The 13,648-nt window shown below is 31.4% G+C and overlaps 1 protein-coding gene across 1 annotated transcript in view; it reads right to left on the bottom strand.

Annotated features, from left to right (window-relative positions):
• LOC143053490 (scavenger receptor cysteine-rich domain-containing protein DMBT1-like) overlaps nt 1-13,648 on the bottom strand; it is a 37,089-nt gene that overhangs the window by 4,546 nt on the left and 18,895 nt on the right. The window contains exons 11-18 of the mRNA XM_076226297.1: nt 12,486-12,624; nt 10,101-10,291; nt 8,717-8,855; nt 6,762-6,952; nt 5,332-5,470; nt 4,474-4,664; nt 3,203-3,341; nt 1,088-1,275 (exon numbers count right to left, since the gene is read on the bottom strand). Of these exons, the coding sequence (XP_076082412.1) occupies nt 1,088-1,275; nt 3,203-3,341; nt 4,474-4,664; nt 5,332-5,470; nt 6,762-6,952; nt 8,717-8,855; nt 10,101-10,291; nt 12,486-12,624 (1,317 nt within the window). The remainder of the gene's footprint in view (nt 1-1,087; nt 1,276-3,202; nt 3,342-4,473; nt 4,665-5,331; nt 5,471-6,761; nt 6,953-8,716; nt 8,856-10,100; nt 10,292-12,485; nt 12,625-13,648) is intronic.

The raw sequence follows: 13,648 nt of genomic DNA, 5'->3' as shown, positions 1-13,648 counted from the left end.
TTCTCATCATGTAATTCTTCCCATACCAAAGTGAATTTGCTACATCCAGTGTCCTCTTACATCATACATGTAACATATTTCTGAGTTAATAGTTTTATACACGTTCCAAACATTTACTGTTGATAAACAGATCAGTGTGTATGTGTGTGTATGTAAACTATCGTGTTGTGTTAAGCCATTCAGAATCAACAAAAGCCTCCAGATTTGTTTATCAAACTATTCACTTATAACCTCAATCTGTATAAGTATAGCTCACCTGGCCAAAAGGCCAAAATGTAACCAAACTTAGGGTGTCTAATTTCCAAAGTGTTATTGATGACCTCCTCGCCTTTTGTATTTACAAGTCAAAATGACCAAAGATGCAAGATGTGTTTGATATCTTGAAATCGAAATAAATAGAGTCAGGTATTGTTACTATTAAAATCTACCTGCTGTTCATTTATATTGAAACAGATGACATCTTTAAGGCGTAATAACCCTTTGATGTCATGTTTCATAAATTGTTTTCATTTAATCATTTCAGTTCTCAAGCTAGAATGAAAATATATAATCTTTTGATAAGAACATTTATCTGACTAACATGATCTACAAATAGGTATAACGTTCAGAAATCTCTATACACATGTTCCCTTAAAATGTATAGAATTTACTATTTGGAATATGACATCACATTAGATCAACTGTGGTTCTGTGTATTGCTTTAAATGACCCGATGACTGTATTGATAGGCAACAAACAAGTTGTATAAACAATGATTTTAACAAGTAAAATCAATCATAAAGTACAATTATGTATAGAAACGTCGGTCGAGATTTTTTTAAATCTGAACATCTGAAAACAAATAAGAAAGCTAATGATTCATGAATAAATGGTTTGCCCCTGTATATACAATATAAGTAAGTTTTTGGTTTTAAATATTAAGAAAACCAAGACGTTTCAAAATGCCATTCCATATATTCTGGACATTGTTGGATATTTTATTTGTTATTATACGACCATTGGTAAACATGGTAAATCAAATGCATAATTCGTACACTTACTAGTCATCTTAAAATTGTGTGAACGTTTGATTTGACCAAATGTATACCTGCATCTTCTGTTGAACAGTTGAGAAAGCAATGGATGCCAACATCATGATAATGACGACATTTGGATGTGTCTGTATTGAAGTTACAATTCAGTAATTTACTTTCAGAGCCAGAGCATTTGACATCATTCAACCATATCGGACCGACACCATCCCGTATTAGCGATCTGGGTTGCATGATTCCAGAACTGTAAACAAATGAACGATACATTGGATTAGATATTTTCTACTTTGCGGTCAGAGAGAATGTTATATCGGCAAATTTGAATATTCAGTTGATTACAGAATAACAGTTCAACACCTATTCGTCATTAGTATCTGTTTTTTAAACACCAATGGTCATTTAAAACTGTATAACTCTCACATGCTTGAATGTACAACAGCAAAATACGTCACGATCTGTTCCAGTTATTAAGTTTACACAGGGAAAAAATTATTACAACACCAACTTGAAATTCAAACTAAAAAAACACTCTTTATTTTTTTGTGATATAATTTGTTGAAATAGAACTTGTTAAACATTATTTAAATATCACCTGAGTTTAGTCAATAAATATCGACTCGATAAGTTCTTATCTGCACATGCAGATACTGTACTCGTAAGCAATAAAACAGATGCTTTTATCCTCATTGTTTTCAACACTTTAAATAACCAAGTTTATAAAATTATGTGTTTGACATCTTGTAATTGGTCATCCACAACTCACAACTGCAGCAAGAAGGCAGATAATCAGCATGAGAGAAGCAGGTATGTCGCTGTGACGTATTGTTGGTCATCACCATTTCATTATAAGTCGTTTTGAGAATAAAATCAGGCTAACAATGATGTGAAAGACCTTCCGAGATCAAGAAGACCCCTTTTAACATCTGCTAGGAAAAATCAAGCATAATGAAGGTTGGTCAGAAGGAAACCCATTGCAAACAATAAGATAATAAAAAAGAGAGTGATGACCTTACAGGAGCCTTTAAACAAGAACTGTTCGAGATCGGCTCATCACTACATGTTATCGTGCGATAACACCATTTTGGGGACCTTTGCATAAGAAAAGACACACAGTTGTCCGTATCCAATATAGTGCAGAGCCCACCAAAGTTGGAAATTAGCATGGTGGAGAATCCATTGTTCAAATGGAATTCGGTTTATCTTCCTTGGCCCGATCGTAGCCCGAAATTGAACCATATCGAGTATATATGGGACACTTTGGGATGTAAAGTGCATGAAAGGACACCCCAGTTCAAACACGTCATGAAATAAACAATACCCTTCGTCAGGAATGGTTGCTGCTACCTTAGCAACAAATTTACGGCAGGAATCTGAAGACGTTAAGGTGCGGATATTCGTTTGAATGGAGGCTGCGCACAAAATACTAATTCTTTGGCGTATAACAATCAACCATGATGTGAACAATCATCTAAAGATTAATTTTGAAATGTCTAAATTGTAAAGTTCGACTACAGTAAAAGTTGTAAAATGCATTTTTTTTGTACAAAAATTTTGGTTAGATAAAACATTTTTTTTTTCATACATTTTTTGTTCGTTTTAATGTCAATGTTATCATTAACTACTTTTCGATATTATTTTTCAAAAATTTTATAGTATACCATCCAAAATAAGAGGCTGATTTTTCAAGTTTTAAAAAATCAAGGTGTTGCAATTTTTTTTCCATGTGTATATATGTACAGTACAATAGCAATTGAGAGCGATCAAGTACTACAATTATTTTCAGTTCTGGTTAAGGGAATTAGGAAAAACGCCTAGCATTTTTAACAACAGTAAAACTTCTTTTATCTTGGCTTCTAGGAAGTGCTTTACAACTTTTCTCCCAGTGAATTTTAACTAGTTCCTAAACTACTATCATAGAACTTACCATTATCTTTAAAATCACATACATGAAAATAGTAGACATTACCTTTTTTGAAGCGTTAATGAATCTTTCATGTAGATATTATAAATAAAATTACGTACGTTTGATGATCCTTTTGATGCTGTTGATAGTTTTGACTTTTTAAGTGTTTACTTGGACGGGTCTACATGGATTAGGTACACATTGTATTAAAGAAACTAATTCGAAAGAAATTGTGCATTTGATATCTCTCCCTTAACGTAATACACACCAATATCCGAGCTGTCTACATGCTACTTCTGCATCAATGTCCTCAAAGTGATTATCACAAACTGTTCCCCATTCACCTTTATAATTAATTTCCAGTCGTCCTTGATGCAGAGCGTAACCTCCAGCAATACGCAAACGACCTGTAGAGAAAGGTAATGAATAGTTTTAAATGTAATTTTTGTAAGAGGTGGTCAAAGTGTGTGTATATAATAGAGATTTTTTTTTCTTTTTTGACATAGTTTTTTGTTAGCTTTCAGAATAGTTTCTTTTGTGTTGCGTAGTCTTAAGTTTTTGATGTTATGTCTTCTGTACTATTATTTTTCTGTTTGTCTTTTTTTATTTTTAGCCATGGTGTTCTCAGTTTATTTTCAATATATGAGTTTGACTGTCCCTCTGGTATCTGTTGTCTCTTTTTTCTATGATAGTCGCACTCAATTCCATATTATACTTACATTGATGTGTAAAAAAACCCCAAAAAGATACATAAAAGGTTATATTGTATAAAATGGGTACACAAGTCAACACTGTGTTATGATCTTACGCACTACAAAAAAAAAAAAAAAATTACGTTCATAAAAAACATGTTTTGCAATATAAAGATTTTATTTGTAAACTATTTGTAAAACAAGTAGTTGTCGTTTGTTTATGTAATTTTGTACGTGTTTCTCGTTTCTCGTTTTTTTTTTATATAGATTAAACTGTTGGTTTTTCCGTTTGAATGGTTTTACAATTATTATAGTAATTTTGGGGCCCTTTATAACTTGTTGTTCGGTGTGAGCCAAGGCTCCGTGTTGAAGGCCGTACATTGACCTATAATGGTTTACTTTTTAAAATTGTTATTTGGATGGAGAGTTGTCAAATTGGTACTCACACCACATCTTCCTATATCTATGAAATTAAAAGTCACTGTTACACACAAAAAGACAACACACACAAACAGTGTTGATTATTTAGACATAGTGAAAACAAACAATATACATATTGCTTTATGTTTAAGTACACGAACCAACAAACAAAAAACATTGACCTATTTGTAGCAGAGACTTGCGTCTGTTTACCTTATCAACACATATTGTGTCCTTCATTGAAGGCATACTAATTCCATTTGTTCTTGCGCATTCAACCAAAATCGAGGAAAAAATGCAAGGAAAATGCAATATTTATACATGACACACAGTTTGTTGATGTGTTTTGTGCCTTAATGAATTACTAAACCAAAGAGTAGTCTTTATCTGTTTACATTACTTAACCAGTTTGATCTGACCTTCATACCTTCATCTTCTGTTGAACAGCTGAGAAAACAATGGACACCAACATCATGCCAGTAGTGCTCACATTGAAATGTAACATTATTGAAATTACAATCCAGTAATTTGCTTTCTGAACCAGAGCAATTTACATCATTCAACCAAATGGCACCTTTACCATGATATATAAGATTTGCGGGTTGCATGATTCCAGAACTATGCATAAATGAAAGACATACATATTGATATACTATGCATTAGGTTCTATTCAGGAATCTATGTTCTAAACTCTTAATTTTGTGTAAAATACAGAAGAAAGCTTTTTACACATGTTGATATGAAGAACTTGTTGTCAAGATATAATAACATGTCCACGCTATAGCCAAATTATTCTTGTATGCTTGATATATTTGATATATTATTAATTGACTTTAACCCTTCCATTTAGTGTGAATGTGTCTTGGAATGTAGGTGTTTACTAAATTATTTGTTTTTAAATTTTGTGATACAGAAACAAAACTAGCATACATTTTGTAACAGTCCAAAGGTACGTAAATGATGGAATCAAAAATAATATATCATTTCTTTGTTATTACAAGAATGTGTATTATTGAGATGACATTGTGTTGTTTCGTTTTGATAAGAAATCAGCGGCTTTCCATTTCCTCACTGCTGACTAAATGTTTTCAGTATGTAAATTTAAAATTTAACTATAGTTGAAAATTAAATCCCTTTTTCTTTTAAATTCACCTGTCGAATAGGACCATTTAAATGTTGGATATTACTTTTTGAATTTGAACCCGGTGCATTTGGACAAAATAGAAATGAAGGAAATTATTGGAATAAATTATCTTAATGGTAGTCTGTTTAAACGTAAATATACCAATATCCGAGCTGTTTGCATGCTACTTCTGCATCAACATTCCCAAAGTGATTTCCACAAACTGTTCCCCATTCACCTCTATAATTAATTTCCAGTCGACCTTGATGCTTAGCGTAACCGGCAATTATACGCAAACTACCTGCAAAACAAAATGTTGTTAGTGTTGGATAAACCTTTCTTTAAGTCCTCACTTAACGAAAACACATATGTTTTTCATACAGTTCACCTATATATGGACATAGAATTGAAACATAATGCTACCATTATTGCCTATAATAAATGAATTGCGCATATAGCACCATATTTATAGATTATCGTTGGTCATCTTAACATAAATTGACTTCATCGCTTGAGCTGGTACGGCGATAATCAGAAAATATATAGAGTTGAGATGACCAATGATAATCTGTTTATCGCTATTTTACTTCTGACGACGTTGATAGTTTCATTGATAAATGCACGTGTGCCCTGACTTTCTAGTTATGATGTTCATATCAGTAAATTTCTTCAGAATGAAAAAAATCAATCAATAAAATTTAAGGAAAATAACGATAAACTGTTTTCAATGATTATGTGTACATCAAAATAGTTTTTTTTTTTTTCTCAATTAAAACAAAATCACCAGAGCAGTTCTATGAAAACTGTAGTTTTATGTGATCATCGTGTTAACCGATAATTTGATCAAACAATTAAGAAAATAAAATATATATATTTATGCTGTATTTGTAAAACAAAAAAAAAATGAAAGTTATTATTACAACACGAATCTACCATAAATGATGATTTAAAGTCATATGATACTGGTGACCAGTGAACACTTATGTTTACCAAATTTCTGAACCAAATGGATTTATTATATGAAAAACTTAGACTTCTGTGGAAGATGTGATCATTTTGTACGCATCATTATTGCATAATCGTCATTTTTTTTACATGACTTTATACAGAGAGTAAACGCGACTAATAAACAAGTTTTATTTTTTTAAGTAAACGCAGAACAAAAATAAACATTGAATATTTGTAGCAAAAGAGGGACGAAAGATATCAAAGGAAGAGTCAAACTCATAACTCGAAAAAAAAAATGAGAACGCCATGGATTAAAATGAAAAAGACAAACAGACAAACAATAGTATATATGACACAACATAGAAAACTAAAGAATAATTAGCACGAACCCGACGTCATTGTAATCGACAAACACATATTAACATAAGAAAATAATTTCTTGAATATGCATTTTGTAATATTTCTACTTTTACCATTGTGTTCAACCAAAAAGCGAGGAATTTTGCAAAGACAAATAAAATGTAGATAGTTGACATTACCAGAGTTTTTTGTCAGGTAATTAAGCTGCATCCTACTGTTTATTTTTACAAGAAAGTATTCGTTGAATATTGATCATGCATCAAAAGTTTCATCAGCCTTCATACCTTCATCTTCTGTTGAACAGTTGAGAAAACAATGGATACCAACATCATGCCAGAAGTGCTCACATTGCAATGTTACATTATTGAAATTACAATCTAGTAATTTACTCTCTGAACCAGAGCAATTTACGTCATTTAACCAAATGGCACCTTTACCATGACGTATAAGATTTGCGGGCTGCATGATTCCAGAACTATGAATAAATGAAAGACATACAGATTCAGATACAATGCATTAGGTTCAATTCAAGTATCTATGTACTGAACTCTTAATTTTGTGTAGAATACAGAAGAAACATTTTTACACATGTTGATATAAAAAAAATGTTGTCAAGATATAAAAATGTCCACGTTATTGCCAAAGTATTTCTCTATGCTTGATATATTGGATATATTATTTATCGACTTCAATGATTCCATTTAGTGTGTTTGTGTCATGGAATATAAGTGATTATTAAATTATTTGTTTAGAAATTGTTTAATGCGGAAAAAACTAGAATAGCATTACCAAAATGTGTTAATGATGGAATCAAAATTATTATATCATTTCTTTGTGATAACAAGAACTAGTGGTAGTCTTGATCATGTTTAGAAAGAATTTATAGAAACAAACTAAGACATTGTGTTGTTTCGTTTTAATTTGATTTCAACGACTTTTACATCTTCACAGTCAGGATTCTACTTCGTCAAAATTATCTCCCAATTACGCCAGTTCATTTTCACAATCGTAGAAATGGAAGCCATTGTAGGGAAGACGCGTTACTAATTTTGCTCTCAGAAACCGATAAATTTATCCATATTGCACCATTACGATCCTTATACATGTTATATAACAGTTGTATTTTAAAAGACAAATATACCAACTAGCTAATGAGCATCATTTAATGATCTTGTCTGCATTGATTCAACTTAAAACTATTGTCTGATCAGTTGTCAAGTGGAATTTTCGAAAATTCATAAACATTTTGAAAAATTCTAATTAAATATTTCGTAGAAGGGCAGACTAGATTTGTTTTAGTGGTTGAAGACTATAAACCCTAGTTATCAGACATAAAAAATTATAATTTTTCGAAGATATGCATTTTCTTCATCCAACTTGAAAGACTGTCGTCAAGTACTTTCAGTAAAAAAAATAGCTATTCGAACACACCTACTCTGTTTTTGTGATTAATTAAATAGGTATTTCACTTGACCCATATATTTCATCTTTAAGTATTGTGATTTTTTTCATGTTATAAATCAACCTGTAGCTTTAATATCTAAAAATGATAGAATCTGAAGCAAGACGATGTATGAAATATACTCAAACACGCCCAAACATAAAAAGGTGCACTCGATTTTCTCTTTTCGATACAACTGTAACCCATTTTTGAAATTTTTTTTGAGTCACATAATGGAAGGGCAGACACATTGATATGTTTTTCGGTCGTAATGTTCGTGGTAAATTGTTTTTTAAAATCGCAGGTGATGCATTTTCTACATCCAGCTTGAAAGATACCCATGTCGTCGACTTGATATATAATTGTTCTGCTTAACTATGTACTGGACAAATTGAAAACTTATGCAAATGGTGTTTTTAAAATAAAACATTTCGTAATCGAGAAGAAAATTGTTTTTTTGTTTGTTTCTATTAATTTTTAAAATGTTTATAACTATAGTAAACATTACAGTTAGAATTTATCACCTTCTCTAACAAAGAGCTTCGATTCATTTGTTCTATTTCAACCGGGTTTCAGACTGGACATACTCACTGATTGTGTAATTTGAAAATTTAACAACTATAGTTCAATATTAAATCCTTTTTTTTAAATTCACCTGTTAAATAGGACCATTGAATGGTAGATTATTACTTTTTGAATTTTAACCCGGTGCATTTGGACCAAATAGAAATGAAGGAAATTATTTAAATACTCTGTCTTAATCATATTAATGGTATTCTATTTAAACGTAATATATACCAATATCCGAGCTGTTTACATGCTACTTCTGCATCAGCATTCCCAAAGTGATTTCCACAAACTGTTCCCCATTCACCTCTATAATTAATTTCCAGTCGACCCTGATTCTTAGCGTAGCCCGCAGTAATACGCAAATTCCCTGCAAAACAGAATATTTTATATTTAGATGTTGGTGTTCGGTAGACCTTTCTTTATTTCATCACTTAACGAAAACGCATATATTTTTCAGATTGTTGTCCTATATAAATTGACACAGATTTGGAACTGAATGCTACCATTATCGCCTATAATAAATAAATATTTCATACAGAGCCATATTTATAGATTATCGTTGGTCATCTAAACGAAATCGAGTGGAGATGACCAATGATAATCTGTTATCGCTATTTTACATATGACGACGTTTATTGTTTCTCTGAGAAATGAACGTGTGCCCTGAGATTCTAGTAATGATTTTTATATTATTCAAGTGTTTTAAGAATGAAAAAAAATCAGTAAATAAAATCAATGGAAATTTAAGTAAAATAACGATAAACTGTTTTTAATTATGTGTACATAAAAACATGTCATTTTAATTTAAAAAAAATCACATGAGCAGTTCTATGAAAACTGTAGGTTTATTTGGCCATCGGACTAACTGATAATCTTATCAAAGAATTAAGAAAAAAATATATATTTATGCTATTGTTTGAAAAACAAACAAATGAAAGATATTTTTTTTTTTAAAAACAAATGTACCTTATTGACAATTTAAAGTCATATGAAACAAGTAACTAGTGAATAATTATGTTAACCAAATGTTTGACCCACTGGATTTATCTTTTTGTTGAAAATCTAAGTCTTCTGCGGAAATTGTAATCATTTTGTACGGATCCATATCGCATCCATATCCATATTCGTCATTTTATTTTTTCACATGACTTTAAACAATGAGTAAACGCGACTAATGAACAAGTTTTATTTATCTCTTAGTTAACTTAACATAAAATAAACATTGATCATTTGTAGCAAAGGAGGGACGAAATATATCAGAGGGAGAGTCAAACTCATAAATTAAAAAAAAACTGACAACACCTTGGCTAAAAATGAAAAAAAAAGACAAACAGACAAACACTTGTACACATGACACAACATAGAAAACTAAAAGATAAGCAACACGAACCCTACGTCATTTTACTCAATTTTCTTTTTTGTCATATTTCTACTTTTTTACCATTTGGATCAAACCAAAAGCGAGGAATTTTGCTGAGACAAATAAAATATAGATACATGACATTACCGGAGGTTTTTGTAAGGTAGTAATGTTGCATCCTAATGTATATTTTTACAAGAAAGAATTCGGTAAATATTGAACATGGATCAAACGTTTGATCAGCCTTCATACCTTCATCTTCTGTTGAACAGTTGAGAAAACAATGGATACCAACATCATGCCAGAAGTGCTTACATTGAAGTGTTACATTATTGAAATTACAATCTAGTAATTTACTCTCTGAACCAGAGCAATTTACGTCAGTTAATAAAATGGCACCTTTACCATGACGTATAAGATTTGCGGGCTGCATGATTCCAGAACTATGAATAAATGAAAGACATACAGGTACTATACAGTTCCATTCAATAATCTATGTTCTGAACTCTTAATTTTCTGTAGAATGCAGAATACATACATGTATCATTACACATGTTACATGTTGACAAGATATACAAATGTCTACGTTATTACTAAATAATTTCTGTATGATTGATATATTATATATGTTATCGATTGACTTCAATCAGTCTATTAGTGTGTCTGTGTCATGGAATATAAGTGATTACTAAATTATTTGTTTTGAAATTTTTTGATGCGGAAACATAACTGTTATAATATTCCCAAAATGTTTTACTGATGGAATCAAAAATATTATATCATTTCTTTGTGATAAATGTTATTCTTAATCTTGTTTAGAAAGAATTTATAGAATCCAACTCAGACATTGTGTTGTTTCGTTTTAATTTGATATCAACGGCTTTCATATCTTCACTTGCTCTCTCCTGACTAAATGTTTTCAGTGTATACTTTCACAATTGAACCACTGTAGTTGAATATTAAAACCTTTTTTTTTAGATGCAGCTGTCGAATGGTTTGATGTTATTTTTTTTATTTAAACCCGGTGTATTTGACCAAATAGAGATGAAGAATAAATAAAGGCAACAGTAGTATACCGCTGTTCAAACTCATAAATCCATGGACAAAAACAAAATCGGGGTAACAAACTAAAACTGAGGGAAACGCATAATTATAAGAGGAGAACAACGACACAACACTACAATGTAACTAACACACACAGAAACGGACCAAGCATCAGACAAAATCCCACGGGAATAACAAATATAACATCAAAACCAAATACATGAATTTGGGATAGACAAGTACCGTGACACGTCTTATCGCAATGTCAATTTACAATCAAAAATAAGAGAAAACAAACGACGCAACGTTAAATTGTAACACACACAGAAACAAACAATAATAAAACAATGGCCATATTCCTGACTTGGTACAGGACATTTTTAAAGGAAAAAATGGTGGGTTGAACCTGGTTTTGTGGCACTGTAATGGCAATGTTGAATATAACATAGAAATGGCAACATAATATTACAGGACTACAATACGCATAAAAAGGAAAATGTATTAGACAAAGAAACACATGATTAATGAATAACAAAAAGCATCAGGTTTAAAATTTAATACGTCAAAAACGCGCCTCGTCCACACAAGACTCACCAGTGACGCCCAGATATAAAAGATCGAAAAAAAAGTACAAAGTTGTACAGCACTGAAGATCAAAAGTTGAAAAAGGTTGTGTCAAATACGGCTAAGTTTTTATGCTTGGGATAAGAACATCCTTATTATTAAGAACAATTAATACTATTGTAAACAGTAAATTTTATCAAATGAATATAACAGATATACATAATGAAACTGAAGTATTAACTCATTACATAAAACAAACACGAATACATAATGAATGACCAACACAGAATAGACACACCCGACTCAGTCCAGGCCTCAACACAGTAAACTATGAAAATGACGTCACATACGATGGTGAAAAGGCTTTAAAAATTACGTCACATACGATGGTGAAATGGTATTAAAAATTACGTCACATATGAAAAACTATATCTCAAAAGTAAGATAGAATTAGGATTGATTAAAGATTAAAATAGAACTAAATACTGATATTGTTTTTAAACACAATGCATATATTAAAACTGTCTTAATGGTATTCTATTAAACGTAATATTATTAGTTACATAGTGTGCTAGTGATCTTATACGGCCTTTATGTGGTCAGTAAATTCCATATGGTGTGATCGCGAAGCTCGAATCTCCATATGGAATTTACTGACCCCATATATACCGTATTACGTCGTTAGCACACTCTGTAACGAACTTATCTTACCGACTATTTTAACGTGTGAATATTTAGACAAGTGACCTATCGAAATGAGCAAGTCTTCAATACTGTTAACATTAAAAAACAAATTCTCAGTACCGTTTTGTTTTTATAATGGGACGTAACACCACTACTAACCGTGTATGGAATAAGCCCCGCCTCCCTTTTCAATTAATATGGAAAATAAAGGGACGTAACCCACTACTAACCGTGTATGCAATAAACCCGGCCTCCCTACATACCTAATATGAATATACACGGTCTCCACGCGGACGCTTTTAACCAATTATATTCCTAGAAATGTAAAGGAGGTAAGATAAATACCAATATCCGAGCTGTTTACATGTTACTTCTGCATCAGCGTTCCCAAAGTGATTTCCACAAACTGTTCCCCATTCACCTCTATACTTAATTTCCAGTCGACCTTGATGCTTAGCGTAACCCGCAGTTATACGCAAACTGCCTGCAAAACAAAATATTTTTTATTCAGATGTTGGTCTTGGGTAGACCATTATTTAATTCATCAATTAACGAAAGCGCTCATATTTTTTTCCGACAGTTATTCTATATATGGACACAGAACTGGAACACAATGATACCATTATCGTCTATTATAAATGAATGGCGCATATAGAGCCATATTTATAGATTATCGTTGGTCATCTTAACGAAATTGCCTTTCTCGCTTGAGCTGGGACGGTGAAAATGAAAAAAAAGTCTATCTAGTTGAGATGACCAATGATAATCTGTTTATCGCTGTTTTATATATGACGACGTGAATAGTTTCATTGACAAATGAACTTGTGCCTTGAGATTCTATTAATGATTTTCATATTACTCAATTGTTTTGAGAATGAAAAAAAATCAGTCAATAAGATCCAAGTAAAACAACGATAAACTTTTTGAATAATTATGTGTACAGTGTTGCGAACCTTGGTCTATGCGCATATCATAAACGAAGGACACAGATTGATTAATGACAAAATTGTGTTTTGATAATGATGATGTGTTTATAGATCTTACCTTACTGAAGATTTTGCTACTTACAATTGATTCTATCTAATAAACCTATGAATCTATCCCAGTAGTTAAAATCTTTGGTAAAAATTTACAAAATATATGAAAATTGCTAAAAATTGACTATAAAGGGCAATAACTCCTTAAGAAGTCAATTGACCATTTTGCTTATTTTGACTTATTTGTAGGTTTTGTTTTGATGAACATTATTGCTGTTTACAGTTGATTACCACCTATAATAGTATTCAAGATAATAACCAAAAATGAAAAAAAAAATTGATAAAAATTACTAATTCAGGGGCAGCAACCCAACAACGGATTGTTTGATTCATCTGAAAATTTCAGGGCAGATTGATCTTGACCTGATAAACAATTTAACACCACGACAGATTTGCACTAAATGCTTTGGTTAAAGAGATATAAGCCAACATCTACATTTTACCCCTATGTTCTAGTTTTAGCCATGATGG

Source organism: Mytilus galloprovincialis, chromosome 12, assembly GCF_965363235.1.
Source record: "Mytilus galloprovincialis chromosome 12, xbMytGall1.hap1.1, whole genome shotgun sequence".
In the NCBI taxonomy this organism is placed as follows: Eukaryota; Metazoa; Mollusca; class Bivalvia; order Mytilida; family Mytilidae; genus Mytilus; species Mytilus galloprovincialis.
Note: the sequence above shows the minus strand (reverse complement) of the source record. Positions and strands in the feature narration are given on the sequence as shown.